The following is a 24,666-nucleotide window of genomic DNA, read 5'->3' on the forward strand; positions in this document are numbered from 1 at the left end:
GCCTAAGGCGGCTAGTCGAGGGGGTTCGGCTAGAGGTCAGTATAAGGACGCGAGGCGGTACAGGCCGGGTAGATTTGTATCTCCTTTAAAAAGCCGGTTTTGCCAGCGGACGCAGTCCTTTCGAGGGGGTTGTCGAGGAGGTCGTGACTCCTACAGAGGTGCCGGAAATGGTAATAAGTCCTCCTTATGAAGGTGTGCGGGTGAAGGTCGGGGCGCAACTTAGTCTGTTTTTTATCAGGGGTGGACCCAAATTACTTCAGATCAGTGGGTGCTAGAGGTCGTTTGTGACGGTTAGGCGCTCGAGTTCAAGCACCCGCTGCCGGATCTGTTTCTTCCCTCTCCTTGTCACTCTTGAGACAAGTTAAAGGCTATTCAAGAGACTCTGGGTCACTTAATCCAGTTGGGAGCTGTGGTACCCGTTCCTCGGCACGAGCAGGGAATGGGTTGTTCCATTTACTTTGTGGTGCCGAAGGAGGAGGACCAGTTTCGGCCCATTTTAGATCTCAAGAGGGTCAATGGGGCGCTCAAAGTGCCATCCTTCCGCATGGAGACTCTGCGCTCGGTCATAGTGGCTGTTCGTCAGGGAGAATTTCTCACGTCACTGGATCTCACGGAAGCGTATCTGCACATGCCAATTTGAGAGGCCCATCAGCGTTTCCTTCGTTTTGCTGTTTTAGGGAGGCACTTTCAGTTCTGTGCTCTGCCTTTTGGTCTGGCAATGGCTCCACATACCTTCTCCAAGATAATGGTGGTGGTAGCAGCAGCTTTGCGGAGGCAGGGAATTCTGGTGCATCCGTATCTGGATGACTGGTTGATCCGGGCGAAGTCTCGGGCTCACAGTGTTGCGTTGACGGCTCAGGTGGTCGCGTTTCTGGAATCGCTCGGATAGGTAGTGAATGTAGTCAAAAGTCAGTTGATCCCATCGCAGAGTCTGGAGTACTTGGGAGTGCGGTTCAACATGGCAGTGGGTCGTGTTTTTCTGCCGGATTCTCGGAGCGCCTCTCTTCAGCAGCAGGTTGGCTGTTAATGTCCGTTCAGAGTCCGACGGTTCGAATGTACCTTCGGGTTCTGGGCCTCATGGCAGTGACAATAGAGGTAGTACCATGGGCCAGGGCGCATATGCATCAGCTTCAGGCGGCTCTGTTGTCCCAGTGGTCTCCCCAGGTACACAGTTTGGAGTTGCGGTTGCCATTGAGGGGGGCTCCTCAGCGCAGTCTCTAGTGGTGGCTGTGCTCGGCCCATCTGAAAAAGCATGCCGTTGGAACCTCCTTCGCGGGTGATGCTGGTAACGGATGCCAGTCTGCTGGGCTGGGGAGCTCAGTGTCTCGGTCGGTCCGCGCAGGGGCGGTGGTCGACGGAGGAAGCTCAGTGGTCTATCAACCGGTTGGAGACTAGGGCGATTCGGCTAGCTCTGTTGGCGTTTCGCTCAAGTGTGGTTGGAAAGGCGGTAAGAGTCATGTCCGACAACGCGACAGCGGTAGCGTATGTCAACTGGCAGGGCGGTACAAAGAGTCCGTGGTTGGCAACCGAGACGGCTCAGCTCATGAGTTGGGCGGAAAGGCATCTACTACAGATTTTGGCAGCGCACATGGCCAGGGTGGACAACGTGAACTCGGGTTTTCTAAGCAGACGCATGTTGGACCCCGGAGAATGGTCTCTGCACTGGTCGGTGTTCGACCAGATAGTTCTAAAGTGGGGAATGCCAGTAGTGGAGCTAATTGCGTTGGCACAGAATGCTCAGGTTCCTCGGTATTTCAGTCAGCATCAGGATCCGCGAGCGGAAGGGATCGATGCGTTGGTCCTTCCGTGTTCTCAGCGGGTGTTGCTGTACGTTTTTCCCCTGTGGCCCTTGATAGGTCGAGTTCTACAGAAGGTAGAATGTCATGCGGGTCCGGTGTTGGTGGCTCCGAATTGGCCGCGTCGGCCGTGGTTCGGGGATCTGATGCGCCTTTTAGAAGGCGAGCCTCTGCGGCTGGGGGGCTCAGTGCTGTTGTGTCGGTCCAATTGTCATGCTGGATCCGGCTCGGTTCTCTCTTACGGTGTGGCCCTTGAGAGGGAACGGTTGAGAAGGAAAGGGTTTTCTCCTCAGGTGATTCAGACGATGCTGCAGTCTCGGAAACGTTCAGCGTCTTTGGCCTATGTGCGTGTGTGGCGCATATTTGAAGATTGGTGTGGGGATCGACAGCTTCTGTGTCATACATTTTAGATTTCTTGCAGGATGGTTTTGAGAAGGGCCTTTCATTGTCATCTTTGAAGGTGCAGCTGGCTGCTTTGGCATGTTTTCGGGGTAGGGTGCAGGGCATGTCGGTTGCGTCTTCCCCGGATGTGATCCGTTTTTTGAGGGGGGTGAAGTTGCTTCATCCTCCTCAGTGGCCGTTAGTTCCTCTGTGGGATCTTAATATCATTCTTGACTCTTTGGCGGGTTCTCCTTTTGAGCCCTTGGAGTCTTGTTCGATAAAAGACCTTACTACGAAGGTGGTCTTTTTGGTAGCTATATCGTCGGCTCGCTGGATTTCGGAACTTCAGGCTCTTCCATGTAGGCCTCCGTTTCTGTGGTTTTCTAAGGAAAAGGTTTTGCTGCTTCCAGTCCCTTTGTTTTTGCCAAAGCTGGTATCCTCCTTTCATGTCAATCAGGTGATTTTATTGCCGGTCTTGGGGGACCGGACTGGGGATGCTTCTCAGCGTCGTTTGGCGAAATTGGATGTGCGCTGAGTGTTGAAGGTTTGCTTGCGCAGGTCGGAGGAATTCAGGTCTTCGGACACATTATTTGTCCTTCATGGGGGGCCCAAGAAGGGAGTGGCTGCTTCTAAGGCATCTGTAGCTCGGTGGTTGAAGGATGCCATCTCTTTGGCTTACATATTGCATGGCCGTACAGTGCCGGTGGGGCTCAGGGCACATTCCACTAGGGGGATGGCGGCTTCTTTGGCAGAGAGTAGTTTTGTTCCATCGGTGGACATTTGTAGAGCGGCGGTGTGGTCCTCCCTGTATTCTTTTGTCAAACATTACAGAGTGGATGTACAGGCAAGGGAGGATGCCAGTTTTGGAGCTGCAGTCCTGTCCTCTGGGCTTCGCAGGTCCCACCCTTAGATGTGTTTACTGCTTTGGTACGTCCCAAGCATCTTGAACGGTCTGGAGGATTGCTGAGGAAGGTGAAATTAGGCCTTACCTGCTAATTTTCTTTCCTTTAGATCCTCCAGACCGTTCAAGAGCCCACCCAGTGTATCGGGCAGTTCAGTATGATATTTTCTTTAGACTTCAGTTGCTGATATTTCTAGTAGCTCCTGTGATTTGGGTCCTGGAGTTTTACTAAGGGCAGTTTGTGGTACCGTTTGTGTCCATCTGCAGTTGAATTCCCCTGTCTTAAGGGGAGGAGATCTGAGTGTGGATTCAGTGTTTTTATTTAGGTGGAGGTGTTTTGTTCCTCTGCTTTTTTACTGTTTTACTGGTTAGGAGAAGGTCTGCACAGGCTACTTGTATAAGAAGTTTGTGTTCTCAGTCTCCCTCTGCTGGTAGGAGTGCATAACCCAAGTGTCTTGAACGGTCTGGAGGATCTAGAGAAAAGAAAATTAGCTGGTAAGGCCTAATTTCACCTTTTTTTTTTTTCTCTGTCTCCCATATTATGGCAGGTGGCATAACCCAGTTGCAATTTTCACTGTTACACACAAGGACACTTTTTATATATACTAGTGTATCCCAGCTGCCCCCACACATAGAATTTTAAAGTTTCACTGTTATACTAGTATATATATATAAAAAGTGTCCTTGTGTGTATCCCAACTGCCCCCACACAGAATTTTATTTAAAATAGCTTGTGTTCTCTACAAAGTATTACAAGGGCAGGATCCAAATTATATGATCACACACTTTTGTTTTGTAACCCTAAATAGAAGTCGGAGGCAGATTGGTAACAATTTTGTTCATATTCCCAAATATTAAAGGAAGGAAAAGAGGTCTTTTTGATGGGATACTTGCAGTTCAAGGTGTACGATTATGGAAAGATGTAGCAGGGCTGTTTTCATTAGTCTTTTATATCATTTAGGAAACTTCTGAAAACTTACCTTTTTAGAAATAATTTTTTTAAACTATTGTTCCCAGAAGTATGTTCTGGCTTCTTTAGATTGTAACCCACTTAGAACTGTTGAAGTATTAACGGGCTATATGTCTGAATGTAATAAGAGTTCTGTCCTTGATTAAACAGAGGAAGAAAGACAAACATTATTGTGCTGTTTATAGTTTGTTTCAAAACTTATCTTTTTCATAATAGATGAAGGTATGGGAAAAAGGCATGGATAAAATCCAGACTCCTGAAAACATTCCTCGTTTGTTTGACTTGGTGAAAGTTAAAGATGAAAAGATTCGTCCAGCTTTTTACTTTGCACTACGTGATACGCTAGTTGCCAATAACTTGGATCAGGCTGCTAGGGTAGCATTCCAGAAAGAGAGAAGGTGGAGAGTGGTAACCCTGCAAGGGCAGATCATAGAACAATCAGGTATTCTAAAATTTGTTTTCAAATGTTGGGTGAAAATTATACAACTGGGTGTAGAGGTGTTGGAATATGTAGAGTAGCAAGGACCATGTCTCCACCAAATTTTTTCTGTCCGTTAATGCGTTCACTTGACCTGCAGAGCAGCAGTAGTTCAGGGCAGCACTGACATAATCTTCAGCACCTTTGTCCATTCACACCCTTTCTCCCCCCTTCTGTAGTCTCCAGCATCCTCCTACCTTTCTTCTCTTCTTTTACCACAGTGTGTTTTCAGAGTCTTACCTCCCTCTCCCTAAGGTGACAACACAGCTGGCAAGCCTTAAGCATATGCATATGCTCAAGGCCCCATACCAACTGCCATGCGTTTTCTGTAGATGTTGACTGTCGAGTTGCTGCCCTGGGGAAGGAAGGTAAGACACTGAACACCTCACTGGGGAAGTGGGTTGTGATAAGAAAAAAATTAGGAAAGAGAGAAATGTGATAGTATGAAGGAGGGGGAGGGATAAGCAGCATAAAATATATTGAACTTTTTCGGGATCTTGCTTGGTATTTGTGACCTGGATTGGCCACTATTGGAAACAGGATGCTGGGCTTGATGGACCCTTGGTCTGTCCCAGTGTGGCAATACTTTTGTACTTATGTAAATGCTGGAGAGCAAATGGGAGGGAGGAGTGAAAGAGAGCCTGGGGGGTGGAGGTAATGAAGATGAAAGATGCTGGAAACCATGGGGGTAGATGAGAAGTGGTACACCACCTTGGGTGAATCTCTCCACAAAGACAGTTAATCACAATAAATGAAATGAGAGATGCTGGGGAGGAGAGATGCTGTATGCTATTGGGAGGCGGGGGGGGGGGAGCAATAATCTATGCAATAAGAGAAAGGGGATGGGTGCTGACAAGAGGGGACATGTGGATGAAGTGGGCTTTGGATGGGAGGAGCGGGCTAATGGCAGGAGAAGAAAGAAGCATATGCATAAAGTTGAAGGTAGATGAGAGGGAGGGGCAGATCTTTCAACATTAGTGTTTCACTGGCCCTAGCTTAGATGTCCATTAATGTTCTACTTGTATTTCCCTTTAGGCACAATGACTGGTGGTGGAGGTAAAGTAATGAAAGGAAGAATGGGATCCTCTGTAGTCACTGACGTTTCTGAAGCAGAGGTTAGTAAAGTACTTGAAATTGAGGTGTAAAATTGTAAGTGGATGACAGAGAAAATGGAAGCTATTAGGATTGGTTGGGTAGGTGAGTTGTCAACTGGTTATCTTATATACATATTGCTAGGAAAATTTAAATGTATATTCAGTTTTCCAAGGACAAGCAGGCTGCTTGTTCTCATGTGGGTCGACGTCCGTGTCGACCCAGGAATCGGCATTTTGCAAGCAAAATAAAGTTTTGCCAGTCTTCTGGTGCGCGTGCAGCGCATACCGCGCATGCACGGACTGATTTTCCGCCCGTCGTGTGAGCACGTCTCGTCAGTTTTTCTTTCTTTGCGTTGAGGTGCGGTAGTTTTTTTCTGCGCTTCTCTCAGGCCCAGGAAGAGGCTTCTAGTTCCGGTTTTTTCTTCTCAGTTTTAATTATTTTGTATCATCGTGTTTAAAAAACAAAAGGGGGGGGGGGGGGTCCCGTAGTTCTGTTTAGATTTAGCCCCCTGTTTTCTTTTGCATTCGGGTTATTCCCTTTTTCTGCCTTTTTTTCTTTTATCAGGCACAATTGTGTCCTTTAATTTTGCCGAAGCCGTTTTTCCTTCCATGTCATTGAAGATACCCAGCTGCTTCAAAGTTTGTAATCATTGCAACCGGACCATCTCAGGTACCCGTACCCATGCCTGGTGTATCCAGTGCCTTGGGCCCAACCATAGCTCAGCCGCCTGTAGCCTGTATCTTCGTATGAAGAAACGGACCCAAGCGTCTCGACAAGCCCAACGAGACAAGCTTTTTGGGGCTCGGTCTGGTCCGTCGACATCGGTACTGAGGTCGGCTGCGTCGACATCGAGGGAAGCATCGACGGGAGCAAAGGTAATGGCTGCTGAGAGACCAACTTGTGCTGGGAGCAGTGAGGCGTGGAGTGAGTCTCTACCTCTCTCGAGGCCTCCTCATCAGTCTGGTCTCAAAACCAACTCCGTTAGAGTTCACCTTAGTGCGATTTATGCTTATCGCCATGTAGAGGGTAAGCCTATCTCTGGACAGCCTTTAGTAGTTCGCTTTATGAGAGGTTTGCTTTTGTCAAAGCCCCCAGTCAAACCTCCACCAGTGTCATGGGATCTTGACGTCGTTCTCACCCTGCTAATGAAAGCTCCTTTTGAGCCACTGAATTCCTGTCATCTTAAGTACTTGACCTGGAAGGTCATTTTCAGCTCGTAGGGTCAGTGAGCTTCAGGCCCTGGTAGTGCATGCACCTTATATCAAGTTTTATCACAACAGAGTAGTCCTCCACATGCATCCTAAGTTTCTGCCAAAGGTGGTGTCGGAGTTCCATCTGAACTAGTCTATTTTGTTGCCAACATTCTTTCCCCGTCCAGGCGAAAGCAGTTTGCATACCTTGGACTACAAGAGAGCATTGGCCTTTTACATGGAGCGGACAAAGCCCTTCTGACAGTCCTCCCAGTTGTTTGTTTCTTTCGATCCCAACAGGAGGGGAGTCGCCATCGGAAAACACGCATTCTCCAGTTGGCTAGTAGATTGCATTTCCTTCACTTATGCCCAAGCTGGGCTGACTCTGGAGGGCTATGCTTGGCTCATAATGTTAGCCATGGCTGCATCAGTGGCTCACTTAAAATCAGCCTCCATTGAGGAGATTTGCAAGGCTGCAACGTGGTCATCAGTCCGCACATTCACATCTCATTACTGCCTTCAACAGGATACCCGATGCGACAGTCTGTTTGGGCAGTCGGTGCTGCAGAATCTGTTCGGGGTTTAGAATCCAACTCCACCCCCCCTAGACCCATTTTCCAGGCTGCACTCTCACTTAGTTGTCAATCTATGTTATGTCCTCGCCGTTGCGAGGCCCAGTTGACCAATGTTCATTGTTTTGAGTGAGCCTGGTTGCTAGGGATACCCCACATGTCAGAACAAGCAGCCTGCTTGTCCTCGGAGAAAGCGAAGATACTTACCTATAGCAGGTATTTTCCAAGGACAGCAGGCTGATTGTTCTCACAAACCCGCCCTCCTCCCCTTTGGAGTTATTTATTTCTTTATATGCTTTTTGATTTAACTGACAAGACGTGCTCACGTGATGGGCGGGAAATCAGTCCGCGCATACGCAGTGTGCACTGTCCGCACACCAGAAGACTCTGGCAAAACTTTGTTTTTATTTTGCTTGCAAAATGCCGATTCCTGGGATGACGTCGACTCGCATGTGAGAACAATCAGCCTGCTGTCCTTGGAGAATACCGGCTACATGTAAATATCTTCGCTTTCTCTGAGGACAAGCAGGCGAGAATATTCACAAGTGCGGTGACAGACATCTTTCATCTACAAAGAGGATGATGCGTTTCTGTGGGTCTCTTCAGCGTGTTTTTCTTTTAGCTCTGATAACTTCCTTCACTGGTTTTCTTTTTCTGCTTTGTGCTTCATTTTCTTCTTTTTTTGCCCCCTTTTTAAGTTTCCTTCATTTTTTCAGCTCCCATAGACAGTTCACCCAGCTTATTCCCTTTGGCCTAAACAGGCTGGGGTCTGCCATCAGTAAATGTGAATCCAATTGACTAGCAGACTACATCTCTCTCATTTATGCCCAGGCTGGGCCGACTCTGGAGAGTCAAGTCACAGCTCACAATGTCAGAGCCATGGCTGCATTGGTAGCCTGTTGAGATTTGATCCACACTAGAGACCTGCATGGGAACGGGGTTTGCGGGGATGGAAGCAGTTCTGTGGGGTTCCCGTAGGGACAGAAACAGTTCCTGCAGAATTCCTGTGGGAAGTGTAAGCTGCACCTGCACCAGCCTCTCACCTACTGATTACCAAGTTCTTTGAGTGCTGTCTCCTCCCCCTCTTCCTCCTTGCTTTAACAGCACAAATGTGGAATTCAAAAAGACATGGGATGAACACAGAGGATCTCTAATTAGAAAATGAAAGTTATTTTAAAAAAAACTGACCTTAAATGGCTTTGTGTGTGTGGATATGTCAAGTGACACTTGGATGGTGACTCTGGCTGTGATGAACTAAGGCCGATACCGGGTAGACTTGTATGGTCTGTCTCATATATGGCAATCTGGTTTAGGATGGGCTGGAAAGGGCTTAGACAGCAACTTCTGTGGCTGGAATATGAGGACAGTGCTGGACAGACCTTTACAGTCTGTGTCTCACAAATGAGAAGATGAATAGACTGGAGTGGGCTTTGACGGCAATTCCAGCAGTTGGAACATAAGGATAGAGCTGAATAGACTTCTATGGTCTATGTCTCAGAAACACCAAAGAATGACCATAATCAAGTATATAATATCTCACTTGTTGATTTAATCATGAATTGAATCACTTGTTGATTTAATCATGAATTGAATGAGTGTGACTGTTGGGCAGACTGGATGGGACCGTTCAGGTCTTTATCTGCCATCAAACATGGTACCGGAAGATTGGAGGGTGGCCAATGTAACGCTGATTTTTAAGAAAGGTACCAGGGGAGATCTGAGAAATTATAGACCAGTGAGTCTGACGTCGGTGCTGGGGAAAATGGTAGAGGCTATTATCAAAAACAAAATTATAGAGCACATCCAAGGACATGGATTACTTAGACCAAGTCAGCACAGCTTTTGTGTGGGGAAATCTTGCCTGACCAATTTACTTCAATTCTTTGAAGAAGTAAACAAACATGTGGACAAAGGGGAGCTGGTTGATATTGTGTATCTGGATTTTCAAAAAGCGTTTGACAAGGTACCTCATGAAAGTCTACAGAGGAAATTGGAGGGTCATGGGATAGGAGCAAATGTCCTATTGTGGATTAAAAACTGGTTGAAGGATAGGAAACAGAGAGTGGGGTTAAATGGGCAGTATTCACAATGGAGAAGGGTAGTTAGTGGGGTTCCTCAGGGGTCTGTGCTAGGACCGCTGCTTTTTAATATATTTATAAATGATTTAGAGATGGAAGTAACTAGCGAGGTAATTAAATTTGCTGATGATAAAGTTATTCAAAATTATTAACTCGCGACAGGATTGTGAAAAATTACAGAAGGACCTTACGAGACTGGGCGGCTAAATGGCAGATGACGTTTAATGTGAGCCGTGCAAGGTGATGCATGTGGGGAAAAAAGAACCCGAATTATAGCTACGTCATGCAAGGTTCCACGTTAGGAGTTACGGACCAAGAAAGGGATCTGGGTGTCGTCGTCGATAATACACTGAAACCTTCTGCTCAGTGTGCTGCTGTGGCTAGGAAAGCGAATAGAATGTTGGGTATTATTGGGAAAGGTATGGAAAACAGGTGTGAGGATGTTATAATGCTGTTGTATCGCTCCATGGTGCGACCGCACCTTGAGTATTGTGTTCAATTCTGGTCGCCACATCTCAAGAAGTAGAATTGGAAAAGGTGCAGCGAAGGGCGACTAAAATGATAGCGGGGATGGGACGACTTCCCTATGAAGAAAGACTAAGGAGGCTAGGGCTTTTCAGCTTGGAGAAGAGACGGCTGAGGGGAGACATGATAGAGGTATATAAAATAATGAGTGGAGAGGAACAGGTGGATGTGAAGAGTCCGTTCACGCTTTCCAAAAATACTAGGACTAGGGTGCATGCGATGAAATTACAGTGTAGTAAATTTAAAACAAATCGGAGAAAATTTTTCTTCACCCAACGCGTAATTAAACTCTGGAATTCGTTGCCGGAGAACGTGGTGAAGGCGGTTAGCTTGGCAGAGTTTAAAAAGGGGTTAGACAGTTTCCTAAAGGACAAGTCCATAAACCACTACTAAATGGACTTGGGAAAAATGCACAATTCCAGGAATAACATGTATAGAATGTACGTTTGGGAAGCTTGCCATGTGCCCTTGGCCTGGTTTGGCCACTGTCATGGACAGGATGCTGGGCTCGATGGACCCTTGGTCTTTTCCCAGTGTGGCATTACTTATGTACTTATGTCACTTACTATGTGACTGTTAATCCTCTCTGCTCCCAGGCTAATGTGCAGACCTCAGCTTTGACCCAGGCATGAGCATCAGATGTCACCTGACCTGCTGGCACGTGCATGTGACAATGTGGATGTTGAGAGCATAGAACCCCTGTGATTGCCTGAGGATGTCTTACTGGCTTCCAGAAAAGATTCTACTAAGAGATGTTACTCTTTTAAGTGGAGAAGGCTTGCTGTCTGGTGTGAGGGCAAGGCTGACAGTCGCACAATAGCTTATGGTTCGGAATGAGTTATCTTGTAAAGATATTGCCCAAACAGGGAGGATGGGGGTTCCTGATGGTGAGGTTGCAAAGGCGACCGTGATAGATTCGTCTGTAAACAGAATAAATATCAGGCAGAAGTTAGTAAATTAGTACTCTCAAGTAATCAGCATAATGTGACTAGGAATAACTTGAAGTGTCTTTATGCAAATGCTAGGAGCCTAAGACATAAGATGGGAGAATTGGAATATATTTCACTAAATGAAAAAATAGATATAATAGGCATCTCCGAGACCTGGTGGAAGGATAACCAGTGGGACACTGTCATACCGGGATACAAATTGTATCGCAGTGATAGAGTGGACCGGATTGGGGGAGGAGTAGCATTGTATATTAACAAGGGCATTGAATCAAATAGACTGAAAATTTTACAGGAAACAAACGACCTTTTGGAATCATTATGGTTCGAAATTTCATGTGTGAAAGGGAAAAAGACAGTGGTAGGAGTGTGCTACCGTCCGCCCACCAGGATGAGCAGACAGACGCAGTCATGTTAAAGGAAATTAGGGACGCTAATAAAATGGGCAACGCGATAATAATGGGTGATTTCAATTACCCCAATATAGACTGGGTTAATGTAGCATTGCGGCACGCCAAGGAGGTAAAAATTCCTTGATGAAATCATGGACTGCTTCATGGTGCAGCTGGTTGGGAGGAGTAGCCTAGTGGTTAGGGTGGTGGACTTTGGTCCTGGGGAACTGAGGAACTGAGTTCGATTCCCACTTCAGGCACAGGCAGCTCCTTGTGACTGGGCAAGTCACTTAACCCTCCATTGCCCCATGTAAGCCACATTGAGCTTGCCATGAGTGGGAAAGTGTGGGGTACAAATGTAACAACAACAGGAGCCGACGAGAGAAGGAAAAATTCTAGATGTAGTCATTTGTGGAGCACATGATCTGGTGCGGGGGCCGCTTGATAACAGTGATCATAATATGATCAGCTTTGAAATCTGCTTTCAAAAAAGTAGATAACGGAAGTCAAATATGTTGGTATTTAACTTTAAATAAGGGAACTATTATAAAATGAGGAGAATGGTAAAAAAAAGAACTTAGATGAGCGAAGGATAGGGCAAAAAACCTACAACAGGTGTGAATGCTGTTCAAAAACACCGTCCAGGCCAAATATATTCCATGTATCAGTAAAGGAGGACAGAAGACCAAATGACAACCGGTGTGGTTAAAAAGAGAGGTGAAAGAGGCTATTGGAACAAAAAGTGAATCCTTCAGAAAATGGAAGAAAGAACCGACTGAAGATAATAAAAAATGGCATAAGGAATTTCAAATCAGATGCAAAGCGCTGATAAGAAAGGCTAAGAAGGACTTTGAAAGGATGATAGCTGTAGAGGCAAAAACACATAGTAAAAATTTTTTCATGTATATAAAAAGCAGAAAACCGGCAAAAGAATCAGTTGGGCCACTGGATGACCAGGGAGTAAAAGGGGCACGCAGGGAGGATAAAGAAATAGTGGAAAGATTTAATGAGTTCTTTGCCTCGGTCTTCACCAAGGAAAATTTGGTTGGGATACCAGTGCCGGACAGGATATTCGAGGCTGACGCGTCGGAGAAACTTAATGAAATCTCTGTAAACATGGCGGATGTAATGGGACAGTTCTGCAAACTAAAGAGTAGCAAATCTCCTGGGCCAGATGGCATTCATCTCAAGGTACTGATGGAACTAAAAAATGAGCTTGCGGAGCTAATGTTATGTAATTTATCCTTAAAGTTGAGCGTGGTACTGGAAGATCGGAGGGTTGCTAATGCAATGCCGATTTTTAAGAAAAGTTCCAGGGGAGATCTGGGGAATTATAGACCGATGAGTCTGTCGTCGGTGCCGGGCAAAATGGTAGAGACTATCATTAAGAACAAAATAACAGAGCACATTCTAAAGCATGGACTGATGAGACAAAGTCATCATGGATTTAGTGAAGGGAAGTCTTGCCTCACCAATCTACTGCATTTCTTTGAAGGTGTAAAGAAACACGTCGACAAAGGTGAGCCGGTGGATATTGTGTATCTGGATTTTCAGAAAGCGTTTGACAAAGTCTACTACTACTTAACATTTCTAGAGCGCTACTAGGGTTACGCAGCACTGTACAAAATAAACAAAGAAGGACGGTCCCTGCTCAAAGGAGCTTACAATCTAAAGAACGAAATGTCAAGTTGGGGCAGTCTAGATTTCCTGGGTAGAGGTGTAGAGGTTAGGTGCCGAAGGCGACATTGAAGAGGTGGGCTTTAAGCAGAGATTTGAAGATGGGCAGGGAGGGGGCCTGGCGTATGGGCTCGGGGAGTTTGTTCCACGCGTGGGGTGAGGCAAGGCAGAAAGGGCGTTGTCCCCCATGAAAGGCTCCAGAGGAAATTAGAGAGTCATGGGATCGGAGGTAGTGTATTGTTATGGATTTAAAACTGGTTGAAAGATAGGAAACAGAGCAGGGTTAAATGGTCACTATTCGCAGTGGAGAAGGGTAGTTAGTGGGGTCCCTCTCTGGGATCTGTGCTGGGACTATTGCTTTTTAACATTTTCATAAATGACCTGGAGGTGGGGGTAACTAGCAAGGTTATCAAATTTGCTGATGACACAAAGTTGTTTAAGGTCGTCAAATTGCGGGAAGATTGTGAAAAGTTGCAAGAAGATATTGCGAGACTATGAGATTGAGCGTCTAAATGGCAGATGACGTTTAATGTGAGCAAGTGCAAAGTGATGCATGTGGGAAAGAGGAACCCAAACTATAGCTATGCCATGCAAGGTTCAGCGTTAGGAGTCACGGAACGAGAAAGGGACCTTGGAGTCATCATTGATGATACGTTGAAATCTGCTCAGTGTGCTGCTGCAGCTAAGACAGCAAATAGAATGTTAGGTATTATTAGGAAAGGGATGGAAAACAAAAATGAGGATATTATAATGCCACTGTATCGGTCCATGGTGCGACCACACCTCGAGTATTATGTTTAATTCTGTTCGCTGCACCTCAAAAAAGATATAGTGGAATTAGAAAAGGTGCAGAGAAGGGCAACAAAGATGATTAAGGGGATGGGACGACTTTCTTATGAGGAAAGGCTAAAGCGGCTGGGGCTCTTCAGCTTGGAGAAAAGGCGGCTGAGGGGTGATATGATAGAGTGGAATTAGAAAAGGTGCAGAGAAGGGCAACAAAGATGATTAAGGGGATGGGACGACTTTCCTATGAGGAAAGGCTAAAGTGGCTGGGGCTCTTCAGCTTGGAGAAAAGGCGGCTGAGGGGTGATATGATAGAGGTATATAAAATAATGAGTGGAGTGGGAAAGATAGATATGGAGCGTCTGTTTACACTTTCCAAAAATAGGACAAGGGGGCATGCGATGAAGCTGGAGTGCAGTAAGTCTAAAACAAATAAGAGTAAATTTTTCTTTACTGAGCGTGTAATTCGACTCTGGAATTCGTTGCCGAATAATGTGGTTAAGGCGGTTATCTTAGCAGAGTTTAAGAAAGGTTTGGGGCTTCCGGTTGGGCTATGGAGGAGTAAGGAGGGGGAGAGTTGTTGCTCCGGAGCGCCCGATTAATCAGCATAAATATCGGCACCCAAACTCTACAAAAATATTATATACTTAGCCTTAGCAGGACCTGAATAGTGCAAAGGCGGTGTGGAAAGCTGTGTGGGTGGCAGCAAAAGCGACACGAAAAGAGAGACGTGAAAAAGGGCGGCTTGCGGAACCCAAGATGGCGGAGAAAAGTTTACCGCTGTCTCCAACGCCGAGTTCATAATGGGCCGCGGAAATAACAGAAGTGAGAGCGGCAGTGGAACAAGCTATGGAAAATAAACTCCAAAAAATTATAGATAAGTTGGACGGAATGGAGGAGCGGTACGTGTCCATGATGGCGGAGGTACAGGCAATGCAGCAGCAGATGGGACAGGTGGATGAAGAGCTATGAAAAATATCTGCAGAGCAACCAAAGCTATCCAAAAGTGTACGGGAGCTAGAGGAGAAAATAGAGGACTTGGAGAATAGATCTCGCCGGAACAATTTACGCTTGGTTGTGCTCCCAGAGATCTTGCCAGAAAAAGACCTGCAGAAATTTCTGGAAACCTTGCTCCCGGAGGCAGTGGCATTACAAGAAATGGCAGGAGACTTTAAGGTGGAAAGGGCGCATTGGCTGGGACAGCGTGCAGCGGGAGGAGATCGCTCCAGATTAATCATCCTTAGAGTGCTTAATTATGCCCACAAAATGAAATCATTTACAATACCAAAACTGGCAAGTCTTATGTTTCCAAGACTACTTCGCAAAGGTATCAGCTGCTTGCAGTTCTTTTGTGCCAGTGTGTTCCAGATTATTTGAAATGAAGTTCCACTTTAGCCTCTTGTATCCAGCACGATTGAGAGTTCAAGATGGAGGACAAGTGTATTACTTTGACCGCGTGGAGGAGGCAAAGACTTTCGTGGACAAAATGACGGCCGCCAGAGTGAAGCAAGTGTAAAAGGAAGCGAGAGGAAGGACAGGTACAATAGAGTGGAGACTGTTATAATTGGCATGAATACGTGAAGAGAGATTTATGCTTTACAGCAGTATGCCCTTCAATCTGGTGGTTTCAGCGGACCAGATTTTGGCAGGCTTTCGAATATCTCCCTAACATCAAGGAGGCAGAAGCGGGCCTAGGATTTTATAAACTGCAGGAAGAAGCAGCAGAGGTCTGGCCTGCTGAAAATAAGCTAAAGAGACTGATAAATGGCATATCTTCACGAAGATTCTCATTGAGAGGAGTGGGATGGTCGAGAAGTCATGGACTGGTTGTAAGAATATTGAGAGCATGGTGACTTAGAGAATGTTTGAAAGCATTTTTTATTTTTTACATTTTATTGTAACAGAGTGAATGGGAGGAAAGAGAGAATGGATGAGTGGATTCTTCAAGTGTAACATCTAAGGTTCAGGAGGGTGGGGGAGAGTGGAGGGATTGGGTGATATACATAGTAGAGGGGGGGGGCAGCTCTGAGTCCAGAATGGAATGGATTCGGGTGACCGAAAGGGATGTTTGGGGTTAGAAGGGGGGAGGGGAGGGATTTGGGGGGGGGGGGGAACACAGAGGGAGGAAGCACTACTCAAGGTATATGGGAAAAGTAGAAAGGGGGCTAGGGAAAAGAATGGAGTACATAAGGCTCTTTGGGGGGGGGGGGGTGGAAGCTGGGACACTCTCAAACATTTGGGAGTATGGGTCTTAAGGAACGGTCAGGGGTAGGTTAATATGTTTAGCGTAACATTCATTATTACTTCAAATGTTGGTGGTTTTCATTCGCCAATCAAGAGACATAAGGTTTTAAAAGCATTAAGAGACAGGGAGACCTCTGTTGCCTTTCTACAGGAATTTCATTTTTCAGTGACAGAACATGCCAAACTCAAAACATGGTGGGTGGGAGACATTGTTGAAGCACCAGCAGTGGGAAGGTGTGGGGGTGTGGTAATCTTGTTCAGGAAAGGATGCAGCGGGACAAATCTCAGTGTCTTGGTTTTATGGCATATTAGGCAGGTTGTCATTAACTAGGGATCTGACAGGTTGCAAACGGCTGGAGTATAGAGTCTGGTAAAAACATCTCAGCACAATTATCAGCTCTTCAGAGTAGCACAAGCGTGGTGCATAGTGCGGAACCGCAGGAGTGTCAATTTCAAACCATCCACAGAGCGTATTTTTCTCAGCGACAAGCTTTTCGTGCGGGAGTATCGGCTACACAACATTGTTGAAAGTGCCAGCGGTTAGAGGCAAATTTTTTCCATGGTATCTGGCAATGTAGATTGATCTCACTATTTTGGTCGACGATTGGATGTTACTTGAATAAAGTGTTGGGGCGGAAAATAACAACTTTTGAGAGAGCTATAATTGGCGCACCTAGAATGTGGTTGGGAGTAACAAGGGGGGAGAAATTGTTCCTTGGGAAGCCTTGTATATTAGGGAAGAAATGCATTTTCCTTTGTTGGACTCGGGATTGCCCACCCTCCTTTTGGCACTGGAGGAATAGGCTTCATGAATTGCTGTCAAGGGGAATCCAGAGGGGCAGGTTTGTCGCCGGGAAGGCAACGGAGGTTCCTAGCAGTGTGGGGGGCTTATATAAACACCATTTCACCACGGGTGAGGAGTCACATTTTGAATAGGCTCCCATGGAATAAATGAAGTTGAAATATAGAAATTTTGAGAAGTGCTTTGAGATGGGGGTGGGCTTGGGGACGGGGGGAAGAGGAGGACTGGGGTAAGGGGGATAAGGGGAGTGGTATAGAAGGGGAGTTCTTGGGTCAAGTTGTGGTTATGTTTACAAGGTTTGTTCATCTTAAGAGGTAATGTTTTACAGTATGGGAGACAATGAACATTGATATTTCTGTACAGCTATTATTTCATATGTTGGCAGAAGGGGAGGGGGAGGAAGTTGGGGATGGGGAGAGGGTGAAAAGGGGAGGAAAAACGGAATGAAACATACCTGGAATATGGTGTATTGAAGCATGTCAAGACACATTGCATATTGGATGGTTAATTTTCATGGAAATGTATTATTATTATTATGTGTTGAACATCAATAAAAAATTGTTGAAAGTGAAGAAAGGTTTGGACGGCTTCCTGAAGGAAAAGGCCATAGAATGTTATTAAATTGACGTAGGGAAAAATCCACTATTCCTGGGACAAGCAATACAAAATGCTTTGCTCCATGGATCTTGTCGGGTGATTGTGACCTGGATTGGCCACTGTCAGAGACAGGGTGCTGGGCTAGATGGACCTTTGGTCTGTCCCAGTGTGGCGATGGTTATATCCCTTCTCTTGCCCTACAGAAAAACTGCTTGAGTACCACCTCCACCTATCTGAGTCTGGTTTAAAAACCAATTCTGTAAGGGTTCATCTCGGGTAAATGGGTACTTACCACTGTGTGGGAGGTGAGTCCATCTCTGTACAGCCTTTAGTTGTTTGTTTCATCAGAGGTTTGTTGCTAACAAAGCCTCCTACCAAACCTCCCACTGTGTTACGGAATCTCAACATAGTTCTCACCCTGCTGATTAAAGCTCCTTTTGAGTCTCTGAATTCCTGTCATTTGAAGTTTTTGACCTGGAAAGTGTTTCTGGTGGCGGTCACTTCAGCTCTCGGAGTCATTGAGCTCCAGGCCTTGGTAGCTCTTCTACCGTATACCAAGTTTCATCACAACAGAGTAGTTCTCTTCACATCCCATAAGTTTCTTCCTGAGGTAGTGTCAGAGCTGTGTCTTAACCAGTCAATTGTTTATCAACATTTTTCCTAAAATCACATGTCCATCCTAGTGAAAGTGTACTGTATACTTTAAGAGTGCAAACGAGCCTTAGCCTTCTCTCTGGATTGGACTCAAGCCCATAGACAGTCCACCCAGCTTTTTGTTTCTTTTGACGCCAACAGAATAGGGGTGGCTATCAGCAAACACATTTTCAAACTGGATCGCAGATTGTATCTCCTTTGCTTATGCCCAGGCTGGGCTGGTTCTTGAGGGACATGTCACTGCTCAGTGTCAGAGCCATGGCTGTGTCGGTAGCCCACTTGAAATCAGCCTCCATAGAGAAGATGGCATACTAGTTTCAGATTGATTGAAGTTTTGGTCTCAAAGTTTCGAGACTCAATTATTCTAGCTTTCTTGTTTTTGGTGAGCCTGGTAGCTAGATATTCCATGTGAGAATAAGAAGGCCTGCTTGTCCTCTGAGATCATGCCGATTATTCTCATATACTCTCCCACCTCCCCTAGGAGTTGAATTTAATTGTATGCTTTTTGACTTGACTGGAAGACCCTCGCGTGTCAGGTGGGAAGGCACATTCCCATGCTTAGTGGGACACTGCTTGAAGCTTCTGTATTACTTGCTAGTCGGCGTCTGCACCGGGCTCTGTCGGATGACGCCACCCTGATGTGAGAATAATCGACCTGCTGTCCTTGAAGAACACCTAGTACAAGTAAGTATCTTTGCTTTATCTTTTAATCAACAGCGCAGTACTTTTTTTTTCTAGTTGCACCAATAGTTTCATTTTATGGAGTGCACACAGTTGTCCCAGTATGTATATTTAACTTATGTTTTTCTAATTGCCCAATTTTTTTTTTTAATTCTGATTACTAAAATATGAATGTGTATTGGTTTTGTCATTTGTCTAGCATTATACAAGAATATAAACAGTCAACATCTAATTCTCCAACAATTGAATTATGATGTAATTTCTGCATTTTTTTTTCCTTGTTGGTTACTTCTGACTACCTATCTCTGATTGCTTTGTCCTTTTGTTATATTTCCTCCTTTCTGTGAATCTGTACATTTCTGTACACCCTTTGCTGTAGTTTTCTCAAAAGGCAATTTTAGTAAATCAATAAAACCAAACTAAATTTGTAGTCTGAACTTCAGACCAAGAGTTACCTCATTCAGTGGCGTTCCTGGCCTGGATAGCACCCGGGCGGAGCGCCGATGCGCCCCCCCCCCCCCCCCTCCCGCTAAATGACACCTCCCCCCCCCCCCCCCCAGGTGCACGCCGCTGGGAGGGGGGGTGCTGCGGCGCGCACCTGCTCCAAGTTCGCTAAACTTCGTCGCTCGTTCGCTGCAGCTCCCTCTGCCCCGGAACAGGAAGTAACAGGAGCTGCAGTGAACGAGCAACGAAGTTTAGCGAACTCGGAGCAGGCGCGCGCCGCGGCACCCCCCCCTCCCAGCGGCGTGCACCCGGGGCGGACCCTCCCCCCCCCCCCCCCCCCCCCCCCCCCCCCCCCCCGGTACGCCAATGACCCCATTATGAAGCCTGCAATACTAAGGCCACCTCACCTCATACAGACGTTTACTGTTTTAATATATCAGAACACATTTTTTTTGGCCTTTGTTGATATATCAGAACACAGCTTACATGCCAGTATAGAATATTTACCCTTTCAACCTCCCATTTTCTTCATGATAGTCACAAGTGTTCCAAATATGAAAATATAGTATTTAAATTTTGGGAATTGAGAAATTTAATGTTATACATAATCACATGCATGCATGTTTGTGAATTTTCATAGTTGAATATGATGGAGTTAAAACTACGTATGGATTCAGAGAAAGCAACACAGTACCAAGAAGGGAAAGTACAGCTGGAAGAAGTAGTTGCAAAATTACGGCAGAATATACGAGACATGAAAAATACTTTAGAAAAGTACAGTGCAAGCATTCAGGTATATTGAACTTAAAATAACTTGAGTTAATCTCAATTATATCTTAGTTACTAATATGTGTGTGTTTAATACTGTAGAGTCTGTCAGAACAGGAAGTTCATCTGAAGATCCAGGTGAAAGAACTTGAATCTAATGTAATTGCTGTTGCCCCTGACAAAAATAAGCAAAAACAGATGGAAAAAGCACTTGATACCTTCAGAAAAGGTTGGTGGTTTCTCAAGATTAAATTAGCATTTTCTCAACAGAACAAAGAAACTTTTGAATTTTATGTGTGTGTATTGATTTCATTCTGAGGCGCCTTTAGCACATCAATGGATCAAGAATCAGATTTGGGGAACAACTGTGTTTCACATAGTTCAAGGGGCACCTGCTTCAAGTTCTGGCCTTCATGGAGAATCCTTTTTCTTTTGTTTTATGGCTTGGCTCTTTACAGGATCTAAATTCACTAAGCATGAGTACTCGGTGTCAATACTTGACGTGTTGAAGTCTTGATAGAGGTCTGCTTTGTTATTCTAGGTAAAAATTTTGATGATATTTCAATGCTGGGTGTTAGTATTTGGTTTCTCATTTGATAGTGTCAAGCTTATTGATTTCTCTCCCCCCCCCCCCCCCCCACACACACACACACTGCCCAAATTGATTGGATGGCATCCTAACCCTTAATTGTTGCTGGGTTCAGGTAGCAATACTTGTTGCTGTTCTGTCATTCATAGTTATGGTTATGAAATAGCCATCATGGCTAGTGGTCTGTTCTCGGTATTTTAATTTCTCCTTGCTATCTTACTGTTTCTGTGGGCTCTCAAATCATCTTTTTGATGCCATTATGTTCTGCTAGCTGTGTTCAGTTATAGGCACTTTATTGCACCACACTTTACATTTTAAAAAAAAAAATCTGTTTCCTCAGCAATTCTCCAGACCGTTCAAGACGCGTGGGTTATGCACTCCTACCAGCAGAGGGAGACTGAGAACACTAAAACTTCTTATACAAGTAGCCTGTGCAGACCTTCTACTAACCAGTATTTTCTCAGTCTCAGCAGAGGGTAGATGTGTGCAGCCTGTGCAGTGTACTCAGTCTGATAGGCCCATTTGGGGTTTCTAGGTTGGGTTGTAAACGTTAGAGAACCCACACCTGGATCTCTGTTACAGGGTGTAAGTCCTAAGGGGCTTCTTATTCCCTGTGGGGTGTCACGGCCGGGTCCCTCCCCCTGTGCTCTTCCTCTGGAGGACTGCTTGACCTCGGCTACAGACCTTGTTCTGTGCCCTTGAGGCGTTTAGGCATCAGCAACGAGGTTTAAAATAAAAATAAACGTTTTTAAAAGGCAACTATTTTGGCTGTTCTTGTGGCAGTCCAAAGATAAAACGTCTTCAAGGGCGTTCTTGCCTTAGGCGGTTTTGTCTATTAGTCTGTCAGAGCACAAAGCAACTGTTTGTTTTTATTGTGTGTTGCGGCCATTATTTCTAAGCTGGCAAGGAGTTGGTTTTGCGTGAAGCGCGGTGTTGAAGTGAAAGGTGGCCAATGTAAATTTTGTGGGGAGCCTACGTTGTCAGCGCTCTTGCCCCCCCGTGCTTTCCCCTGAGTCAGCGGAGGTGTTGGGCGGCGATTTGACCGCACATTCCGGGCCGGCAGCGGCGGGGCCGGTTTTGGCGGGAAACTCGGCCATTTTGGCTGCGCATCCCAGGTCGGCCTCGACAGAGCCGTTTTCCCCTTTTGGCCGCTCATTTTGTACCGGGGGGGGGACCCGTGTGTGGCGGGAAGCGCGCCTACTTTAGCTGCGGATCACGCAATGGACCTGCCGCCTCAGGAGCGAGGGTGGTCCGTCGCGGAGACTGCAGGAAGTGTTGTTGGGGCTTCAGCAGCATCGGGGTCTGGTTTCCCCCCTGAGTTTGTTTGGTCTCTGTATAATGCCTGGAGAGCTGGCCCTGCTCAGGCTGTTTGTTCCCCGGGGGCTGCTAGCTCAGTGGGAGTTAAGCGCCCGCGGGTGGATATTTCGGAGCCTATGGAGATACTTTCTCTGCCTGGGTCGGAGGTTTGGAGTGACCCAGGAGAGGAGGATCTCTTAGATGAGTCTGAGGATCAGGATGGGCTAAGGCCTGGGGAAGATTCTTCAGTGGAGGACTTAGAGCTCATTGATCAGGTGATCTCTACTTTGAAGTTTGCTCCAACGGCCACTCCCTCTGCAGAAGAACCCCAGGTAGATCCCTTGGTTAAGGGGATTCGGAGAGCCTCCCATTCCTTTCCCATGAATTCAGACATTAGAGACATGGTTTTTTAGGAATGGTTTGTGCCGGAGGCTGCTTGTAAGGTGTCTGGGGCTATGTCGCGGCTGTATCCCTTGCCTCCCGAAGATTTGGCCCTGCTGAAACCACCTACTGTCGATGCTGTGGTTTCGGCGGTTACTAAGGCTACGGCCATTCTGGTGGATGGCGGTACAGCCTTGCGGGATCCTCAGGATAGGAAGCTGGAGTCCTTTCTGAAGCGCAGCTTTGGTTTGTCGGCTTTGGCTTTGCAAGCCTCTGTGTGTGGGGGCTTGATAGTCAGAGCTTGTTTCTGTTGGGTAGAGAAGCTCTTGGATGAGCCTGCGTTAGATAGGACTGGTTTGGTTCAGGAGCTGGCCAAATTGGAGATGGGGTCTTCGTTTTTGGCGGACACCCTTTATGATTTGCTAAGGGCTTCGGCTAAGAATATGGCTCTGGCGGTGACGGCTCGCAGGGCTCTTTGGCTTAGGGGCTGGGTGGCAGATGCGGCCTCTAAAGCAAAGTTGTGTTCTCTACTTTTCAAAGGTTCTATGTTGTTTGGAGAGGACTTGAATAAACTGATGAGTGGTCTTGGGGATACCAAGGTCTCACGGTTGCTGGAGTTACGGCCTAAGGCGGCTAGTCGAGGTGGTTCGGCTAGAGGTCGGTTTAAGGACGCGAGGCGGTACAGGCCGTGCAGATTTGTATCTCCTTCTAAAAGCCGTTTTTTCCAGCGGATGCAGTCATTTCGAGGGGGTCGCCGAGGAGGTAGGGACTCCTCCGGAGGTGCCGGAAATGGTAAGTCCTCTTTATGAAGGAGTGCGGGTCCAGCCTCTGGTGAAGGTCGGGGCACGACTTTCTCTGTTTTATCAGGGGTGGACCCAAATTACTTCAGATCAGTGGGTGCTGGAGGTCGTTCGCAACAGTTATGCGCTCGAGTTTGAGCACCCGCTGCCTGATCTGTTTCTTCCCTCTCCTTGTCACTCTCGAGTCAAGTTAAAGGCTATTCAAGAGACTCTGGGTCGCTTAATTCATTTGGGTGCTGTGGTACCCGTTCTTCGGCACGAGCAGGGAATGGGTTGTTATTCCATTTAATTTGTGGTACTGAAGAAGGAGGACCAGTATCAACCCATTTTAGATCTCAAGAGGGTCAATGGGGCGCGCAAGGTGCCATCCTTCCGCATGGAGACTCTGCGCTAACTCTTAGTGGCTGTTCGTCAGGGAGAATTTCTCATGTCGCTGGATCTCACGGAAGCATATCTGCACGTGCCGATTCGAGAGGCCCATCAGCGTTTCCTTCATTTTGCGATTTTAGGGAGGCACTTCCAGTTCTGTGCTCTGCCTTTTGGTCTGGCAATGGCTCCACGCACCTTCCCCAAGATAATGGTGGTGTTAGCAGCGGTTTTGTGGAGGCAGGGAACTCTGGTGCATCCATATCTGGAAGACTGGTTGATCCGGGCGAAGTCTCGAGCTTACAGTGTTGCGGCAACAGCTCAGGTGGTTGCGTTTCTGGAATCGCTCGGATGGGTAGTGAATGTAGTCAAAAGTCAGTTGATCCCAAAGCAGAGTCTGGAGTACTTGGGCGTGCGGTTCAACAAGGCAGTGGGTTGTGTTTTTCTGCCGGATTCTCAGATCGCCTCTTTTCAGCAGCAGGTCCGGCTGTTAATGTCCGTTCGGAGTTCGGCGGTTCGAATGTACCTTCTGGTTCTAGGCCTCATGGCAGAGACAATAGAGGTAGTACCATGGGCCAGGGCGCATATGCGTCAGCTTCAGGCGGCTCTGTTGTCCCGGTGGTCTCCCCAGGTACACAGTTTGGAGTTGCGGTTGCCATTGAGGGGGGGCTCCTCAGCGCAGTCTCCAGTGGTTGCTGTGCTCGGCCCATCTGAAAAAGGGCATGCCTTTGGAATCTCCTCAGTGGGTGATTCTGGTAACGGATGCCAGTCTGCTGGGCTGGGGAGCTCTGTCTCAGTTGGTGCGCGCAGGGATGGTGGTCGACTGAGGAAGCTCAGTGGTCTATCAACTGATTGGAGATGAGGGCGATTCAGCCAGCTCTTTTGGCATTTCGCTCAAGTGTGGTTGGAAAGGCGGTAAGAGTCATGTCTGACAACGTGACAGTGGTAGCGTATGTCAACCGGCAGGGCGGTTCAAAGAGTCAGTGGTTGGCAATCGAGACGGCTCAGCTCATGAGTTGGGCGGAAAGGCATCTAGTGCAGATTTTGGCGGCGCACATGGCCGGGGTGGTCAACGTGAACGCGGATTTTCTAAGCAGACACATGTTGGACCCCGGAGAATGGTGTCTGCACCGGTCGGCGTTCGACCAGATAGTTCTAAAGTGGGGAATGCCAGTAGTGGATCTCATGGCGTCGGCACACAATGCTCAGGTTCCTCTATTTCAGTCGGCGTCGGGATCTGCGAGCAGAAGGGATCGATG

General features: G+C 46.8%; 1 protein-coding gene across 4 annotated transcripts in view; it reads left to right on the plus strand.

The window, feature by feature from the left end:
- Positions 1–24,666, plus strand: part of SMC4 (structural maintenance of chromosomes 4) — a 254,015-nt gene that overhangs the window by 187,708 nt on the left and 41,641 nt on the right. For all 4 annotated transcript variants that reach the window (XM_030216028.1, XM_030216027.1, XM_030216026.1 and 1 more), the window contains 4 exons: positions 4,265–4,490; positions 5,562–5,641; positions 19,848–20,000; positions 20,078–20,204. In XM_030216028.1, the coding sequence (XP_030071888.1) occupies positions 4,265–4,490; positions 5,562–5,641; positions 19,848–20,000; positions 20,078–20,204 (586 nt within the window). The remainder of the gene's footprint in view (positions 1–4,264; positions 4,491–5,561; positions 5,642–19,847; positions 20,001–20,077; positions 20,205–24,666) is intronic.

Source organism: Microcaecilia unicolor, chromosome 10, assembly GCF_901765095.1.
Source record: "Microcaecilia unicolor chromosome 10, aMicUni1.1, whole genome shotgun sequence".
NCBI lineage: Eukaryota > Metazoa > Chordata > Amphibia > Gymnophiona > Siphonopidae > Microcaecilia > Microcaecilia unicolor.